The 20,079-nt window shown below is 42.6% G+C and overlaps 1 protein-coding gene across 1 annotated transcript in view; it reads left to right on the top strand.

Annotated features, from left to right (window-relative positions):
• The window catches only part of dtnbb (dystrobrevin, beta b), a 99,620-nt gene that overhangs the window by 52,183 nt on the left and 27,358 nt on the right, over positions 1–20,079 (top strand). Inside the window, exon 11 of the mRNA XM_055161622.1 lies at positions 8,257–8,331. Coding sequence (XP_055017597.1) covers positions 8,257–8,331 — 75 coding nt within the window. The remainder of the gene's footprint in view (positions 1–8,256; positions 8,332–20,079) is intronic.

The following is a 20,079-nucleotide window of genomic DNA, read 5'->3' as shown; positions in this document are numbered from 1 at the left end:
TTTACAATAGACCAATAGAAAACAGTCTGTTTATGTGCAGGAGCTACAGCAGCTAATCGCTAACCAATAACAAATAACCAAAACAAGCTTCAAAGTCGACATATTTCCTACACTCACCGCTCACACAGGCTCCTCCCACATCACAAGTCTGCACTAATAAATGTCCTTTTAATCCAGACTCAAACCGACTGTCCGTAAAAAGAAAATAATCTAAGTGTTTGGATCTGTGTCTGTGAGTGTAAACAAACACACGTGAGTAACGTGACGTGATGTGTGTTCAGGGACAGTACGGACACACACAAATGACTCCGTAGATAAATACTGATGCAGAGCCACATATTAGGACATTTATCTGTCTGTAAATTGGATTAAATGAACAGAATGTAGAGAGTCTAAGCTTTATAATGAGGTTTAACATAGGGTGACCAAACTGACATTTTTCCCCGGACATGTCTGTATTTTGCGTCCTGTTCTGGGCATCCGGCTTTTTTTTTTTTTTTAAGTGATGTAAATGTCCGGATTTTCATGATCTTTCATTGGGGCCATTAAACTGAGCGTCTCTGGTAGCTCTCTGTGCATCAGAAGGAGCGAGACACAAACACAAACAGTCAGTCTGCAACATGCCGAAACACAAATGCACATTTAACAACGACGTGGACAAGGATTTCTCAGTTTTCACCCATATGAAATATCGGCCCATAATGGCAAGATTTAGGCCCATATTGGCTAGGCCAATATATTTCCAAGTGCCCGTATCAACCGATATATCAGCCAACCGATATATCGTATAGTAGTAAGTAGTAGTAGGTAGTATAATTTAGTAGTAGCCCAGGAATCAAATCTGGAACCTTCCTGCTGTGAGGAGAGAGCAGCTGTCAGCAGCACACACACATCTGAACTACAGCAGTGTCAGCTTTACACATGAACAACACACACACACACACACACAGGGAGGGCATCTGACACACACAGGGAGGGCATCTGACACACACAGGGAGGGCATCTGACACACACAGGGAGGGCATCTGACACACACAGGGAGGGCATCTGACACACAGGAGCAGCTACGTCTCTGCAGAAAACATTGAAAAACTGTCGCCTTTTGTGACCATTTAAGTTGTGTGTTTGATTTTATTCTGAGAAGCTTTCGCTGTTTTCTTAAAAAGATGGACTGAAGAGAAAGAAAGATGCAGGACAGAGAAGAGAGAGAGTCAAAGAAGGGAAGGAAATGTCAAGATACAAAATTTTAAAACTTGATTTTGATACTGTGACTATTCAAGAGGAAGGGAGGAGGAAGAGGAAAGTAGAAGCAATGGAAAGGATGGATGGATGGATGGATGATGAAATAAAAGAGAGAGCAGGGAGAGTAGAGGAGCAGATGAAGAAGAAGAAAGGTTAGCAATAGAGAGAAGGGAGAGAGGGGTAAAAGATGGAGAGAGAGAGAGAGAGAGCAAGAGGAGAAGGACAGGAAAACCAGGGGAGAGGAAGAGGAGAGGAACAGATAAAGAAAAAGCAAAGGTAGCAAGGGAGAGGGGTAAAAGATGGAGAGAGAGAGAGCAAGAGGAGAGAGGAGGAGTAGAGGAGGAACAGATAAAGAAGCAAGAGTAGCGATGGAGAGAGAGGAGGATCTGAGGAGAGAGAGGAGTGGAGGGGAGAGATAGGAGAAAGCAAGAGAGAGAGAGGAGAGGATGAGTGTGAGGAGAGAGAGAGGAGAGAGAGGATGAGCGTGAGGAGAGAGAGAGGAGAGGATGAGCGTGAGGAGAGAGAGAGGAGAGAGAGAGGAGAGGATGAGCGTGAGGAGAGAGAGAGGAGGTGAGCGTGAGGAGAGAGAGGAGAGGATGAGCGTGAGGAGAGAGAGAGGAGAGGATGAGCGTGAGGAGAGAGAGAGGAGAGAGAGAGGAGAGGATGAGCGTGAGGAGAGAGAGAGGAGAGGGTGAGCGTGAGGAGGGAGAGAGGAGGAGAGGAGAGAGAGAGAGAGAGAGAGCGTGAGAGAGAGAGAGAGAGAGAGAGAGAGGAGAGGAGGAGAGTGAGGAGGAGAGAGGAGAGGATGAGCGTGAGGAGAGAGAGAGGAGGGAGAGAGGAGAGGATGAGCGTGAGGAGAGAGAGAGGAGAGGAGAGAGAGAGAGAGGAGAGGAGGGAGAGAGAGGAGAGGATGAGCGTGAGAGAGAGAGAGAGGAGAGAGAGAGAGAGGAGATGAGCGTGAGAGGAGAGAGAGAGAGAGAGAGAGAGGAGAGGATGAGCGTGAGGAGAGAGAGAGGAGGGAGAGAGGAGAGGATGAGCGTGAGGAGAGAGAGAGGAGAGAGAGAGAGGAGAGCGTGAGAGGAGAGAGAGAGGAGAGGATGAGCGTGAGGAGAGAGAGAGGAGGGAGAGAGGAGAGGATGAGCGTGAGGAGAGAGAGAGGAGAGAGAGAGGAGAGGGTGAGCGAGAGGAGAGAGAGAGAGAGAGAGAGGAGAGGATGAGCGTGAGGAGAGGAGAGAGGAGGAGAGAGGAGAGGATGAGCGTGAGGAGAGAGAGAGAGAGAGGAGAGGTGAGCGAGAGAGAGAGAGAGAGGATGAGCGGAGGAGAGAGAGAGAGAGAGAGAGAGAGAGAGGAGAGAGCGAGAGAGAGGAGAGGATGAGAGGAGAGAGAGAGGAGAGGATGAGCGTGAGGAGAGAGAGAGGAGAGGGTGAGCGTGAGGAGAGAGAGAGGAGAGGGTGAGCGTGAGGAGAGAGAGAGGAGAGAGAGAGGAGAGGATGAGCGTGAGGAGAGAGAGGAGAGGACGAGAAAGCGCGACATCGTCCTGTTGTCACATGACGCGTGTGAGTTTCCGTGGCGACAGCAGCTGTAGAACGCGGATGACATCGTCGTGAATCGCGGAGCACGTCTGCTGGAGGAAGGAAGGAGGGAAGCAGCGTGTGTTTGGATGTTTGTGACGAAAGGTTTGGGGAAGAGAAGAGGTAAGATGAGATGAGCGAATGGAGAGGAGGAGGAGATGAGGAGAGGAGGAGGAGAGGAAGAGGAGATGAGGAGATGAGGAGAGGAGGAGGAGAGGAAGAGGAAATGAGGAGAGGAGGAGAGGAGGAGGAGAGGAAGAGGAAATGAGGAGAGGAGGAGAGGAGGAGGAGAGAGGGAGAATGTGCACTGGGTTTTAAATATTTGAATGAATTTGTTTACAAAATTGTGTGATTCTTTTTTCATTTTGATTGAGCAGTTCGTCACATGTTTGTCTGAAATGTGCATCAGAGGTGTTTACTAAATGAAGTGATCATTAGAAAGCAAGAAAGTTTTTGGAATATTTGAAAAATTGTGTGACATTTGTTTAATTTCAATTGACAATTAGTATTAGTGCATGTCTGAAATATGGAGGAAAAGAGGAGATGATGCTGAGAATTTTGAATTATTTTATTTTGAATATTAAATGAAGCAATGATTTATAAGTAAGAAAGTTTTGAAAATTCTAAAAAATGTGGGGAAAATTTGTCAAATTTTTATTGAATATTTTGTTGATTGTTTGAAATAACAGGAAAGAGAATTTTGAATTTGATTACAAAATGATAGTATTTTTTTTATATTTGTATATTGTGTGGAAGAAGAGATGATGCTGATAATTTTGCATGACTTGATTTTGAATATTAAGTGAAGTATGACAAATAGAAAAAAGAAATTTGTCTAATTTTTTATTTTTTATTTTTGTATATTGTTTGAAATAATAGGAAAGATAATTTTGTTTACCAAATGACAGAATTTTTGAATATTTGAAAAAAATTGTGTGATTTTTGTTTAATTTTGATTTTGATTATAGTTGCATGATTGTCTGAAATCTGTGAGCGAGAGGAGACAGGTGGAGATCATGCAGAAAATTTTGAAAATGTGGATGAAGTGAGACTTTTAGTGTGAGTTTTTGTAGAAATTAACAAAATTTAACATTTTAACATTTTTTGTCCTGAGGCATTTTAAAGAGAGGAAAGATTGTAAATGTGTAAATATAAAAGAAGTGACACTTGTTATGACGGCAATTAAAGGCCCAGTTTACTCTCGTCTGTTCTCGTGTAGTTTCCTCATCACAAACAAAGTGGAACAGAGTGTTCAGAGTTTTGGAGATGGAGACAGACTAATAATGCAGAGTTACTCAAACATGTGAATGAAACAAAACACAAGTCCAGCTCAGTGTGTGAGGAAGTGACAACATGACAACATGTCAAACAAGAGTCATTTGAGTGTCGTCTCGGAGCTTCAAAAGCAGATTCAAGTCATGGTTCATCCCTTTCATCTGTCTTTATATAAACACACCATTTCCTCGTACTTTTTTCTGTATAAATAGTAGTTTTTGCATGAGCTCCCCCTGCAGGTGCATGTTACTGAGTTAAGACAAAACAGCAGCATCACCATGGAGACCAGCAGATGGAAGATCCTCTAGAAAAGTTACACAGTGCACCTTTAAATATTACTGTCAATGAATTTCATATACAGCAAAAAGTAGTGTAGTGTTTGTGTAGTGTAGTGTTGGTGTAGTGTTGTGTAGTGTTGTGTAGTGTTGGTGTAGTGTTGTGTGTAGTTGGTGTAGTGTTGTGTAGTGTTGTGTAGTGTTGTGTAGTGTTGTGTAGTGTTGTGTAGTGTTGTGAAGTGTTGTGTAGTGTTTGTGTAGTGTTGTGTAGTGTTGTGTGTAGTTGGTGTAGTGTTGTGTTGTGTAGTGTTGTGTGTAGTTGGTGTAGTGTTGTGTAGTGTTTGTGTAGTGTTGTGTTGTGTAGTGTGTGTAGTGTTGGTGTAGTGTTGTGTAGTGTTGTGTAGTGTTGTGTAGTGTTGTGTAGTGTTGTGTAGTGTTGTGTAGTAGTGTTGTGTAGTGTTGTGTAGTGTTTGTGTAGTGTTGTGTTGGTGTAGTGTGTTGGTGTAGTGTTGTGTAGTGTTGTGTAGTGTTGTGTGTAGTGTTGTGTAGTGTTGTGTAGTGTTGTGTAGTGTTGTGTAGTTTGGTGTAGTGTTGTGTAGTGTTTGTGTAGTGTTGTGTAGTGTTGTGTAGTGTTGTGTAGTGTTGGTGTAGTGTTGGTGTAGTGTTGTGTAGTGTTGTGTAGTGTGTGTTGTTGTGTAGTGTTGTGTAGTGTAGTGTTGTGTAGTGTTGTGTTGTGTAGTGTAGTGTTGTGTAGTGTTGTGTAGTGTTGTTGTGTAGTGTTGTGTGTAGTGTTGTGTAGTGTTGTGTTGTGTAGTGTTGTGTAGTGTTGTGTAGTGTGTTGTGTAGTGTTGTGTAGTGTTGTGTAGTGTTGTGTGTTGTTGTGTAGTGTTGTGTAGTGTTGTGTGTGTTGGTGTAGTGTTGGTGTAGTGTTGTGTAGTGTTGTGTATGTGTGTTGTGTAGTGTTGTGTAGTGTTGTGTAGTGTTGTGTGTAGTTGGTGTAGTGTTGTGTTGGTGTAGTGTTGTTGTGTAGTGTTGTGTAGTGTTGTGTAGTGTTGGTGTAGTGTAGTGTTGTGTAGTGTTGGTGTAGTGTTGGTGTAGTGTTGTGTAGTGTTGTGTAGTGTTGTGTAGTAGTTGGTGTAGTGTTGTGTAGTGTTGTGTAGTGTTGTGTGTAGTTGTGTGTGTAGTGTTGTGTAGTGTTGTGTAGTGTTGTGTAGTGTTGTGTTGTGTAGTGTTGGTGTAGTGTTGTGTAGTGTTGTTGTGTAGTGTTGTGTGTAGTTGTGTGTAGTGTTAGTGTTGTAGTGTTAGTGTGTTGTGTAGTGTTGTGTAGTGTTGTGTAGTGTTGTAGTGTTGTGTAGTGTTGTGTAGTGTGTGTGTTGTGTAGTGTTGGTGTAGTGTTGTGTGTGTGTGTGTGTAGTGTTGTGTAGTGTTGTGTGTGTTGTTGTGTGGTGTAGTGTTGTTGTGTAGTGTTGTGTGTAGTGTTGTGTGTGTTGTGTAGTGTGTGTTGTTGTGTAGTGTTGTGTAGTGTTGTGTAGTGTGTAGTGTTGTGTAGTGTGTGTGTAGTGTGTGTGTAGTGTTGTGTGTAGTGTGTGTTGTGTGTGTTGTGTGTGTGTGTTGTGTAGTGTTGTGTAGTGTAGTGTTGTGTAGTGTTGTGTAGTGTTGTGTAGTGTTGTGTAGTGTTGTGTAGTGTTGGTGTAGTGTGTGTGTGTTGTGTAGTGTGTGTGTGTGTGTGTTGTGTAGTGTTGTGTGTGTTGTGTGTGTTGTGTGTGTGTTGTGTTGGTGTAGTGTTGTGTAGTGTTGTGTAGTGTTGTGTAGTGTTGGTGTAGTGTGTTGTGTAGTGTTGTGTAGTGTTGGTGTAGTGTTGGTGTAGTGTTGTGTAGTGTTGTGTAGTGTTGTGTAGTGTTGTGTAGTGTTGTGTAGTGTTGTGTAGTGTTGTGTAGTGTTTGTGTAGTGTTGTGTAGTGTGGTACTAGGATGGTGTGTGTTCCTGGACAGAGAGCACAGACCAGAGCGACAAAGAGAAACGTGTAAAAATAGACAAACGCTGATTATACACACAACAGACACACACACGCACACACACACACACATACACACACATGTGTGCTTCATGTGTGAATGACAGGGTTAAATAACCTCTACGGAGAAAGAGAGGGAGGGAGATGGAAAGAAAGAGAGAAAGAGGAGAGGGAGGGAGTGAGAGAAACAGAGAGCTAGACTGACGGAGAGATAGAGGAGGGGACGGAGGGAGAGACATAGACTGGGATAGAGAAAGAGATGAGAAGTGAGAGAGAGGGGGATGAAGGAGAGAGAGAGGGGGGGAGAGACAAATAAACTGGGAGAGAGAAAATAGGGAAAGGGAGGGAGAGGAGAGAGAAAGAGGGAGAGACTAAGGGAGAGAGAGGAGAGAGCTTGAGAAAGGAGTGAAGCGAGAAAGAGTGAGAGAGAGAAAGAGCGGTCAATACGTGCGGCTGTGATTTCCAGGATTCACTGTCATCTAAACATAAAAAGCATTTGAGCTGCAGGTCAAAGTACTTGTGTTCTGTGTACTTCCCGCAAGCTGATGATACATGGAAGTGAATACTCATTTAGGCCAAGGATCGACTGGAGCGTCAGAATACTGAGAATAATAAAGTCTGTTCAGGGAACTTTCCAATAATAGAGCACACAGATACAGAGCTCTGATTGGACCATGTGACAGAACCACACAAACATTTACATGGAAGTATTCACTAAATACTTTTTAAAGTACTCTTCAGATCACTGACAATTATAGTAGCAGTAGTATATAGTTGCAGTAGAGGTCACAGCAGCAGCAGTAGTAGTAGTAGTTGTTGTAGTAGTAGTAGCAGTAGAGGTAACAGCTACAGTAGCAGTAGTATTAATTGCAGTAGTAGTAGTAATAGTAGTAGTAGTAGTAGTAGTAGTAGTAGCAGTAGCAGTAGTAGCAGTAGTAGAAGTAGTAGCAGTAGCAGTAGTAGTAGTAGTAGTAGCAGTAGTAGTAGTTGCAGTAGTAATAGTAGTATTAGTTGCAGTAGTAATAGTAGTAGTAATTGTAGTAGAGGTAACAGCAGTAGAGGTCACAGCAGTAGCAGTAGTAGTAGTAGTAGTAGTAGTAGTAGTAGTGGTGGTGGTGGTAGTAGTAGTAGTAGTGGTAGTAGTAGTAGTAGTGGTAGTAGCAGCAGTAGTAGTAGTAGTGGTAGTAGCAGCAGTAGTGGTAGTAGTAGTAGTAGTAGTAGTAGTAGTAGTAGTAGTAGTAGTAGTAGTAGTAGTTGCAGTAGTAACAGTTGCATTAGAGGTAGCAGCTGCAGTAGTAATAGTAGTAGTAGTTGAAGTAGTAATTGCAGTAGTAGTAGTAGTGATGACAGTTGTATTTGCAGTATTGTGTAGATTCTTGTAATAATACTGGCTCATTAGAATTGTCAGTGTTGGTTGCCGGTATGATTGCTGTATATTGTGCCTGTTGGCAAGACACTTTACCCAGTGTGTTATTGTGTGTTTGATGGAGAGACAGTCTGCTGCTGGAGACTTTAGTACCACAGAATATTAGCCATGTGTGTGTCAGTCTGCCCCAGGACGACTGTGGCTGTGAAGCGTGGTTATATACTCACTTATAGTCGTGGTAATAATAACTTCTAGAAATGATACTGTATATATTTTTGATTTTTAGTTGCCTAGCTTTTCTTTTCGCTTCAGTCCTCCCTTTTGCCTAAAACCTCTTTGTATTTCTGCTTCCCAAACCGTACCTCTCCCTCTGATCCTATTCGTACCAATTTTTTTCTCCGTAAATATGAACTGAAGAGGATCTCCCCTCTCCTCCTCCTCTGCTCCCCCTGCAGGCCTAGAGAAATATTACACTTCATTCAAACTTAAATGTGACAATGTGTTTCATTGTAGTCAGCCGAAAGCAGCCGTCCACAACATGAATGACGCGCTGCTCTTGTCCACCGGGGGGCACACTCCCAACAAGAGGTAAGAATCAAACAGGAGGAGGGTCAGAGCATGGATCTATTCAGATAACTGGATAGTGTGTTGCTGCTTGTAGTTGTCTTAAGTTGACGTAGTGACACTCACTGGTACTTCAGTGAGAAAAATCCCTCTGGCCGAGAAAGGATTTTTCCCATAGAGCACAATGTAATCACAAAGTACTTGTGTTCAGCTGACAGGCACATGCTGCTTTCAGAAATGTTGGATTTTGGGGCAATTTTTACCTATTTTTAGATCATAAACTTTTTCTCAGCTCAAAATCCTTCAGTTGTCTTAAAAACTGCTTTTTAATGGTTGGCTCTGGCTCTAGCTCCTCTCGTCACTGACTTGAATGGGTGGCCATTTTTAGATCCCAGGGTTGGGTTAGAAACAGTGACATAGAAGAAGAAGAGTGGGCTGATGAATTTGAGCTAGAGGTGTGACATGCATAGACGAAAATATAATGCCAAAAATAGTAAAAAAAAAAAAAAAAAAAAGGAAGCAAAAAGAGCTGCAGTAACTTAGAGCAAAGTGTACAAACTGATTAATAAGAGGATGTACCAACAGAGAGGAGAAAGCAGCACAGGACCACAGTCTGCTGTCCATCTGCAAAACCAAAGGCCACTGAGGACAGTGAGGGACACATCTAAGCCACACAGAAGAAATGGTTTGAGAGTAAAAGAGACTATTTTTGTTAGGAAAGACAATCCATGTTTGAACAGAAAAGGAGCTCGCAGACATCATCTCTCTCCTATTTACAACTCTATCCTCACATCTAAATCGAAACAAAGAAAACTATTTATTTTTTTTATGTTTATTAAGGACATCACAATCACATTAGACAAGCCAGATGCTCTGCTTTGAGTGTTTTAGCACAAGTGCTAGTTTTCAACACCTACTAAGAAAAAAATAATAATCTACATGCATATAAAATGCATGCATCAAAACAAATGAGACACATTAGTTACATTTAGAATGGATTTATTTGGAGGATAAGCCCCTTGAGATGTCGAGGGGTGTACATACAGATCCAACATTATCACATTTTAAGTGAGAGCATTTTTGGTTGGAAACATACAATAATTTAAATGGACTTTTAAATGTGTTGCTGTTGAATAACAATAGTGATGGTCTGTTCAAGCTCAGAGGTGCTAAAGTGGGGACAAGATGTCATGCCACAAGATCAAACACACAAGAGAGAAATGATCTTCTGAGTTTTTTTGTGTTTACATTTGGATTGGACAAAAAAGCATCACATGTTGGTGAGTTCCATCTCTTACAGTTTCAAAAGCAGGATTAGAATGGAAACAAAATTATGAAACCAAGTAAATACAAATTTGCAAGGCTAAAACTGGAAACAGAGCCATGAAATTTGTACATTAGGAATTATGTTAAAATCTCGCCTCGTCTCGAGGACCTAATCTCATATCTCATCCCTAGAAAGCACCTGTCAGGGGCCTGAATGATTCTGCTAATATGACTCAGGCACAGTCTTCACTCAGTGCAGTTCAACAGACTGAGCTAACAAACAGAAACAAGTGTAAAGAGTGTGTGTGTTTGTTCCAGAGGAGTTTCAGTGTAGTTAGCTCCTCTCTTCAAGCAGATATAAGGCAGTGTCCACCAGCGTCTGACCACAACTGAAGAAACTGCTTGGATGAACTGAGACACATTTTTGATCAAAAAACTTTTCTCCCTATATTTGTGGAGACCAAACCAGACCAAATCAGATCTGTGGAGAGGCGCTCACAGTCAGAATGTCTGTTTTTCTAGGTATTTTTGAGCCATAAATCAATCTAAAGCAAAAGAAAAATGAGGAGAAACTTGAGATTGTAACCAAGACTCTAAGAAAAGTTTTTGAGATTTTCTCGGATCGTTTGTCACATTTGGGTTCAGACGGTGGCAGATGTTACGGGAGCTTCACAGTTGACACATATTTCGCAGATTGTCGCCTCAAGTTTATTTTTAGATGAAAAATGTGTTCCACCATCACAGAGCAAAGAGACGGAGACTCCAATGTGCTGAGCTGACACAGAGACCGAGAAGAAGAAGAGAGCTGTGTTCAGTAAATGAGGAGAGAGGGAAGAAAGAGAAAAGAGAGAGGGAGGAGAGAGAGAAAAGAGAGAGGAGAAAGAGAAGCAAGAGAGAGAGAGGAAGGAAAGAAAAAGAGGCAGGAGCGGGAGAGTGTGAAAAGGAGAGAGAGAGAAGGGAGAGAGAGAGAGAGAAACATAGATATGTATAGAGGGAGAGAGAGGCAGAAAGAGAGAGTGAGAGAGAGGAATGAGAAGAGAAATGGAGAGAACACACAGAGAGGTATAGAGAGAGACAGAGGAGATAGAGGAGAGAAAGAGAGCATATAAGATGCAGGGAGTGAGAAGGGAAAGAGAGTGAGAAAGGCTCCATGTCTGAGAGTTGTTTCTCCTGTAAATTCTGTTATATAAGTCTTGACCAGCAGATGGAGTCTTGAGCCCTCTCTCTCTCTCTTCTTCTTCTCTTCTTCTCTGTTTGTGTTTGGCGTCCGTCTGTTCCGAGCTCTGACTCTGCAAATGTCACAGACTCCAGCCAAAGCTCTGGGAAAACTTCAGCAAATGTCACATGGTGTTTGGAAGTTTTCCTATAGAAGGAAAAGAGACAGTTTTATGTAATGGGGAATATCAGGAGCAAGACTGATGATGTGTGTAGTGTTTTAGACCTGGTTTAGTTCTGGTTTAGTCCATCTTTTTTGGGGTGTCCTGGTCTTTAGAGATCAGTGTCCATCAGAGGGGCCTAGACCTGGTTTAGTATTAAACCACTCTGCATGATCCTGGTTTTTTTAATTTGCTATTTTGTCCATAAATTTTGTCCATGAACATTAATAACAGACAAATCGGGCATCTTTTTTCCTTGAGGTCACTCCCTCTAGCATTAGCAACAGGTTTGATTGACAGCGTTGCTAAGGGCCTGCTCCCTGTTAAACGAGGTGAGGGGGTAATGAGCGTGAGGCGAGAACACACTGCACACATGTCATTCTGCACAAGTGTAAACACTGTGTGTTTTGGACGTGTATATTTAGAATGTATTCAAAGTGAATGAGCACAGCCACACTGCCAGCACTGGGTGTGTGTGTGGAGCTGTACGTCCTGCATGCATAGATGTCAGAAAATAGAATCCAACCTATTTTTGAGGCTTGACTCGAGCGTAGGTGTGAATCCCCATCAGAATCTATAGAAAACATGCATCTGTTGTTGATTTTGTGCAATTACCATCAGCACAAGGTGTTCCTGAGGCAGTTGTGTGTTGTTTGTAGGAGTGCAGATTCAGAGAGACTGTGTTTTCAAATTTACTTTGGAAATGTGATCAGCCTGCACAGGCCGTAAATACAAGCACATTCAGCTGGTTAGTTTCACTGTAGACCTGTTAAAGTGGCTAAACGTGCTCAGTCAAGTCTGATCGTCTTTCCCTTCGAGAAACACAGAGACACAGATGCCCTGCTGGAGAGGTGTGGTTGTAGACGTGTGGTTGGAGATGTGTGGTTGGAGACGTGTGGATGTAGATGTGTGGTTGGAGATGTGTGGTTGTTGATGTGTGGTTGGAGTCGTGTGGTTGTTGATGTGTGGTTGGAGTCGTGTGGTTGGAGTCATGTGGTTGGAGAGTGTGGTTGGAGATGTGTGGTTGGAGTCGTGTGGTTGGAGATGTGTGGTTGGAGTCGTGTGTTGGTTGTGTTGGTTGGAGATGTGTGGTGGAGTCGTGTGGTTGAGATGTGTGGTTGGTTGGAGATGTGTGGTTGGAGATGTGTGGTTGGAGATGTGTGGTTGGAGTCGTGTGGATGTAGATGTGTGGTTGGAGATGTGTGGTTGGAGATGTGTGGTTGGAGATGTGTGGTTGGAGTGTGTGGTTGTTGATGTGTGGTTGGAGATGTGTGGTTGGAGTCGTGTGGTTGGAGATGTGTGGTTGGAGTGTGTGGATGTAGATGTGTGGTTGGAGATGTGTGGTTGGAGATGTGTGGTTGGAGTCGTGTGGTTGTTGATGTGTGGTTGGAGATGTGTGGTTGGAGATGTGTGGTTGGAGATGTGTGGTTGGAGTCGTGTGGTTGGAGATGTGTGGTTGGAGTCGTGTGGTTGGAGTCGTGTGGTTGGAGATGTGTGGATGTAGATGTGTGGTTGGAGATGTGTGGATGTAGATGTGTGGTTGGAGATGTGTGGTTGGAGATGTGTGGTTGGAGTCGTGTGGTTGGAGATGTGTGGTTGGAGATGTGTGGATGTAGATGTGTGGTTGGAGATGTGTGGTTGGAGTCGTGTGGTTGGAGATGTGTGGTTGGAGATGTGTGGATGTAGATGTGTGGTTGGAGTCGTGTGGTTGTTGATGTGTGGTTGGAGTCGTGTGGTTGGGAGATGTGTGGTTGGAGTGTGTGGTTGGGAGATGTGTGGTTGGAGATGTGTGGATGAGATGTGTGTGTTGAGTCGTGTGGTGTTGATGTGTGGTTGGAGTCGTGTGGTTGGAGATGTGTGGTTGGAGTCGTGTGTTTGTGGTTGGAGATGTGTGGTTGGAGATGTGTGGTTGGAGATGTGTGGTGTGGAGATGTTGTGGTTGGAGATGTGTGGTTGAGTGTGGTGTGTTGATGTGTGGTTGGAGATGTGTGGTTGGAGATGTGTGGTTGGAGATGTGTGGTTGGAGATGTGTGGTTGGAGTCGTGTGGTTGGAGATGTGTGGTTGGAGTCGTGTGTGGTTGAGATGTGTGGTTGGAGTCGTGTGGTTGGAGATGTGTGGTTGGAGATGTGTGGTTGGAGATGTGTGGTTGGAGATGTGTGGTTGGAGTCGTGTGGCTGACGTGTGACTGGTTTCACGAGGTTACGCATGTAAACACCAACATGTGCAGTGTTGTTTGTGATAGAAGTTTTGAGTGTGTCCAAGAAAGAGTGAAAGTAAAAGGCTGGAGACCAAGTGCACGACTTAAACAGGAGAAGTTTATTTATCATCACTAAGACAAGCCCGGGGACTTGAAGAGTCAACATAGTGTGATTTCAAAATCTTTGAGTGTTTGAGCCCCTTGACTCTGCTTCCAAAGGAGGAGTAAGTGTGGTGAGACTATGAAGGCCACTGGTTATACCACAGTTTAGATCACAGGTGTCAAACATAAGGCCCGGGGGCCAGATCCGGCCCTCAAAGACCTTTAATGTGGCCCTTGGGTGATTTTCTACTAAAATATTTTAATTATATTTTCTATTAAAATATTGGTAATTTTCTGCGGTGTTTATCACAGCAGCGTCTCCAGCGTCTATGTACGTGGCTCCTCCCACCAGAGCAGCACAAATGAAGACTTAGCTATCTCAGAACGCTCTTAAAGGACGATCGTTTTGATTGTTGACCGTGACACCCTCATCAACAAAATGTCAAAAATGAGAAAAGTGGAGCCAAGTGCAGGATTTTCCAAGAACAATTGACTTATTCCTATTTACATACAAGTTATTTTTAAAACATTGTGTTGAAATTGAATTTTTCTTAAAGTTTCAGCCTGTTCATAATATTATAATATTATAATAAGAAAGAGTTCATCAATTAAAAATGATTTCTGTAATAGATTTATTTAGATATTTGAACTTATTGTTATTTTTGGGGTTTATATGCCATGAGTTTTCTGACCCGGCCCCTTTGGGATCAAAATAGGTTGGATACGGCCCCCGGACCAAGATGAGTTTGACACCCCTGGTTTAGATGATGGTGCCAGGACTGTGCCAAGGGAAGCTGCTGGTGTTTCTGTAGCTCCTGTGAGTCAGTGTTAAACTGACAGATGTACGTGGAGGATAAATTACTTAAATTCTCTAACATTGCTGATTGGCTCTTTGGAACTTGACTCCAAATTCGCTCCTATAACTTTGTGTCGATGAGCTTCATTTGACTGAACTTGTTTGGGTGATGTCACATTCAGTCCTCTTCTTTAAACAATGTGTGGTTCAGACCAGGGTTTTTTGTCCTCTCTCTCACTGAGAGCAGTGAGGACGGTAGCTCACGTCGTGTTTGATATGTTTGTGCGTCACTCTGCGTCTCTCACATGTCACATTTTTGAAACAAGAATAACGACGTCTAAGCTGCAGATTTAGACCAATGTGGCTCACTCCTGATGGATCAGGTCACACAGGAGTTTGCTCTTGGAGAATAACTTTACTGGAGGGAAAATACAGGACACAGAGCTAAAAATACTACGAACCAACACTATTCTTGTAAATGAGGACTCGATACTCTGATACTGATACCAAAAGACAATAGAACATGATTTTCAACATTAATGGCGGCACTTTCTTTTCTGTTCCCATGTGGCCTTATATCTGGGAAAACTGAGGATCTAGTTTTGATACAAGTTTTTAGTATTACAGTCCCTGACAAAAGTCTTGTCACTTATCCATTTTGTAGAAACAAAAGCTTATAACCTGACTTTAAATTAATCGATTGGTTTTAGAAATGTCTCATATGAAGCTAAAACCCTCCCAAATTATGCTCAATATACTAAAATAAATTTGCTTCACTGAAGAAAGATTGATCATTTAATGAACACAGAAAGGTCAGATTTTGGCAAGACAAAAGTCTTGTCGTCTTGTCATATGATGCACCCAATCCTAGATTACAGCCTCACCCGTGATCAGTTACTGATCAATCAATTAGTGGGTGTGTATAAAAAGAACCCCAGCACACCAGACCTTCACATCAACTGCAACTTGACCTCTGACAACATGCCTAAGATCCACCCTGAGACCAAAGCGTTAATTATCAAGAGGCTGAAGACCAGATCCACTGCTGAGGTGGTGACACCTTCAATGTGTCTCAGCGTCAAGTACAAAGAATAAGAAAAAGATCTGAAATGACTGGAGATGTTTTTGACAAGCCCAGGTCCAGCAGACGCCGCAAGACAACTGCTCGGGAGGACCGTTTGTTGATTCGAAAATCCAAGGCCCCTTTTCCACTGCAGCAGACTCCACCAGGCCTGGTCACCTCAAGTCCCTGTGTCAACCACAACAGTTTGTAGAATTCTGTCTCGAAATGGCCTCCATGGTCGAATCAGTGCACAGAAACCAGCACTAAACAAAAGGCAATTAAAAAAACCATGTGGCATTTGCCAAGGCCCACAGCCTGCTAAAAGGATGGACACTGGAAAAGTGGCAGAAGGTGGATTTCTCAGATGAATCCTCGGTTGAATTACATCACAGCCACTGCAAATATTGCAGGAGACCTACTGGAGCCCGCATGGATCCAAGATTCACCCAGAAAACAGTTAAGTTTGGTGGCGGAAAAATCCTGGTCTGGGGTTCCATCCAGTATGGGGCTGTGCCAGACATTTGCAGAGTGGAAGGCAAATATCAATAGCCTAAAATATCAAGAAGTATTAGCTCTTCTTACTTTCCCAACCATAAAAAGGGTCAAATTTTGCAGCAGGATGGTGCTCCATCGCATACTTCTATCTCTACATCAAAGTTTCTCAAGGCGAAGAAGATCAAGGTGCTCCAGGACTGGCCAGCCCAGTCACCAGACATGAACATCATTGAGCATGTCTGGGGTAGAATGAAAGAGGAAGCATGGAAGGCAAAACCAAAGAATCTTGATGAACTCTGGGAGGCATGTAAGACGCTTTCTTTGCTATTCCTGATGACTTCATCAACAAATTGTATGAATCATTGTCGAACCGCATGGATGTGTCCTTCAAGCTCATGGACGTCATACAAGATATTAAATATGGATCTCACAGCCCCACTACTTCATTCACTGACGTTATGCAACATATTTTTGTATTTGAGGTAAATTATTTGTTCAATTTTCTGTAGGCGACAAAACTTTTGTCTTGCCAAAATCTGACCTTTCTGTGTTCATTAAATGATCAATCTTTCTTCAGTGAAGCTAATTTATTTTAGTATATTGAGCATAATTTGGGAGGGTTTTAGCTCATATGAGACATTTCTAAAACCAATCGATTATTTTAAAGTCAGGTTATAAGCTTTTGTTTCTACAAAATGGATAAGCGACAAGACTTTTTTCAGGGACTGTATATATTAGTGTCTGATTTTCTATCATTTCGACAGCCCTCTCTGCAGCACATTCACTCCAGGCAAGGTGGGTGAAGTGTCTTGCATAAGGGCACAACAGAACTTGTCAACAGTTGTATAAGCGGTGACTCATTTGGGCCAGTTTTGAATACTGCAAACCTGTTTCCCCTTTAAGAACCGTTCCCTCTTTGACAGTGTGCTGACACTGCACTGCCTCTTCTCCCTCTCTCTCTATCTCTCTTTCCCCTCATCTCTCTATCTCTCTCTCTCTCTATCTCTCTATCTCTCTCTATCTCTATCTCTCTCTATCTCTGCCCCTTTTTTCTCACTGCACCCTTTCTACTTCTATCTCTATCCCTCGTTTCCTCCTCTATTCCTCTCTCCCCTTCATGTTTCTCGTTATCTCTCTCTTCACATCTCCTCTTTTCTCTCTTTCTCTCTCTCTCTATCCTTCTGCCTGCCTTTTTTCTCACTCACCCCATCTCTCCCTTCTTTCTCTGTCTCTCTCCTCTATCCTCTATCCTTTTTCTTTCCATACCATCTCATTGTCCCCTCTCTCTTCCCATCCTTCTCTCTCCTCTGTGTTTCTTCCTATCTCTCTCTCTATATCTCCTCTTTTCCCCCTCTCCTCTGCCGTGTCCCATCCCTCTCTTCCACTCTCCTGCCTCTCCTCTTTCTCCTTTGTCACTTTGCTCTACTTCTCCCTATCCTCCACTCTCTTCCTCTAGGCTCTTTCCATCCTTCTCTCCCTCTCTCTCCTCTCCGTCTGTTTCTCTATCTCTCTCTCTCTCTCTCTCTCCTCTCTCCTTCCCCCCTCTCTTTCTCTGTCCTCCCTATGTTTCCCTATCTCTCTTTCTCTTCCCCTAACCCACTCTCTCCTCTCCCCTCTCTATCCTCTCTCTCCTTCTCTCATCTCTCTCCTCTCTCACTCTCTCTTTCCTCTCTCCTCTCTGTTTCTTCCCTGCCTCTCCTTCTCTACTCTCTCCCTCCTCTTTCTCTCTCCTCTGCCTCTGTCCCTCCCTCTCTCTCTCCCTAACCCCCACTCTCTCCTCCTTCTCTCCTCTCTCTCCTCTCTCACTCTCTCCTTCCTCTCTCCTCCTTCTCTCCTCTCTCTCCTCTCTCACTCTCTCCTTCCTCTCTCCTCCTTCTCTCCTCTCTCTCCTCTCCGTCTCTCCCCTGTCTCTCCCTTCTCTCCTCTTTCTCTCTCCACTTTCTTTCTCCGTTCTCTCTCATCTCTTTCTTCTCTCTCTTGCTCCTCTCTCTCTCTCCTCTTTCTCTCTCTTCTCTCTCTCTCTCTCTCTCTCTCCCTAACCCCCACTCTCTCTCTCTCTCCTCCCTCTCTCCTCTCTCCCTCCTCCAAGGTCAAACGTCACATTTTATTCCTTCCATCGAGCTCATCCCCAAACTGAAAACTGCTCGTCCATTTTTCATCCCATCGATTGTCAGAGTGAAATAAAAGCAGAAGCTCAGATTTTATTACACACATCTGTAAAAGTGTGTTTGTTTTTTCATGAATCATTCTTTTTATAATTCTCTCTCAGCAAATAAACTTTGGTAAATCTGATTTGACAAGCCACAGTTTCAGACCCAAACTTTAGCCTTATGTTTGAATCTCTTTAATATTTCTGCATTATTAGATGAAAAACAAGACAGACGTGTGGGGGTTTCAGTGTTATTTTCATTTAAAGTGACTCTCCTGAACCTAAACAAGCCCAAAACTGACTGAAAACACACACAGATTTGGTTAAGATCTCTCCTTCTCTTTTTCTACCGCACCCTTCCTCCTTTCTCTCTCTTCTCTCCTCTGATTCCTTTCCATCTTTCTCTCCTCCACGTTTCTTCCTACTAGGGATGGGCATTCGATGAAATTTTCTTAATCGATCGTCCGAAGAATTAACGATCGATTATCGATTAATCATGAACGTTTTTATATTAAAATGATCATCATTATTATTACTATCTGCACTACTAATCTGCATAAATAAATTCAACTTTACGACATATAAACCGTAACGATTCTAGAGCCACATCAGCTGTTTGACATTATAATGTGTTTAATTCAGTTTTGTTCAAATCTCACAGAAACAAAACTTAAAACCGCATCGCTAATTTGCATAAACTAAGCGAAGATAAAACTACAGCTCTTGTGTCGCTGATGTGGTTCAACTTCTGTCGGATTAAAAGACATGACTCAGGTGAATACAGGTCAGTGTGACCAGATTTGCGTTTGTCAAAACCAGGACACCGTACGGGAGGAGGGAGATGGGGACTCGTCATCGACATTGAGCGACTCTCACCTGGTAAAACCTTTTCCCACTGGACACCGAAACATATGTGCTGCTTTATACACTGTGCACACGGACTCACACTTGTCCCAAACGCAATGGAAAGTGTGGAATTTCTTGTACAAGTCGTCATTAAATACACATTTGTGCTTTGGTACGCTGCAGACTGACCCACTGTTTGTGTCTCGCTCCTTCTGATGCAGAGACACATGTACACACCTGTTTGGTCACACTACACACAGCAACCTACATTTGGTTTGTCGATTAAAATTAATGTAATCAATGAAATTCTTAATGATCAATTATCGATTAATCGATTAATCATGCCAATCCCTAGTTAAGATCTCTCCTTCTCTTTTTATACTTCTCTCCTCTGATTCCTTTCTTTCTTCTTACATCTCCATCATATCTGTTCTCCCTCGTTCTCTCTCTCCTCTGCCACGTTCCTTCCCTCTCCACAACAAAAAAAAAATGACCTTAATATTTTGGAGATTTACCAAAAAAGAAAAAAGACAATTTATTTGTAATCCATCAAACTTTGAATTGTGTGACAGGTGTGCAGTGTTGGGAAGGTGACTTTTAAAATGTATTCCCTTACACATTACAGATTACATACCCCAAAATGTAGTCTGTAACAGAATCTATTAAATTACTTCAAGTGAGTAATGTAATCTGAATACTTTGGATTACTTGATTTGCTGTAGAGAAGCAAAGATGAGGAAACTTTACCGTATTAAAAATATTATTGATAGAAGAGGAGGAGACACACAGTGTGGACACACAGCATGATTTAGTCCTGTTAAATCCTGTTTTAGACCTGGTTTAGATCTAGTTTAGACCTGGTTTTAGTCCTGGTTTGGTCCTGGTTTAGACCTGGTTTTAGTCCTGGTTTAGATCTAGTTTAGACCTGGTTTAGATCTAGTTTAGACCTGGTTTTAGTCCTGGTTTAGATCTAGTTTAGACCTGGTTTAGATCTAGCTTAGACCTGGTTTTAGACCTGGTTTAGATCTAGTTTAGACCTGGTTTTAGTCCTGGTTTAGACCTGGTTTAGACCTGGTTTAATTTCCAGCAATGAGTGGAATTAAAAAAAAATAATTTAAAAATAAAAATAATGTAAAAACAGGAAAATACCGCAGTGTAATCCATTTATTTCAACAAAGTAACTGTAATCCAATTACCACTCACTGAAACAGTAACTGTAACTGAATACAGTTTCTAATAATTTGTACTCTGATTATGTAACTCTGGTACATGTAATCTGTTACTCCCCGACACTGCAGGTATGACAGCTATTTTCCCAACCCCGTCCAGTGTGGATTATTTTAACATTCGTACAAATGTTATCGTGTGTTTTTGGGAGAGATCAGACTTGGTTTTGCTTTTGAGACTTGTGTGAAAAGAAGAGGAGAGTGGAGAGAAATGGATAAAGTGGTGGTGGTGAAGAGGAGGAGATGGAGAGGCTG

The sequence above is a fragment of the Boleophthalmus pectinirostris genome, unplaced genomic scaffold (assembly GCF_026225935.1).
Source record: "Boleophthalmus pectinirostris isolate CB_2022bp ecotype Guang Dong unplaced genomic scaffold, ASM2622593v1 HiC_scaffold_10, whole genome shotgun sequence".
Classification (NCBI taxonomy): domain Eukaryota; kingdom Metazoa; phylum Chordata; class Actinopteri; order Gobiiformes; family Gobiidae; genus Boleophthalmus; species Boleophthalmus pectinirostris.
Note: the sequence above shows the minus strand (reverse complement) of the source record. Positions and strands in the feature narration are given on the sequence as shown.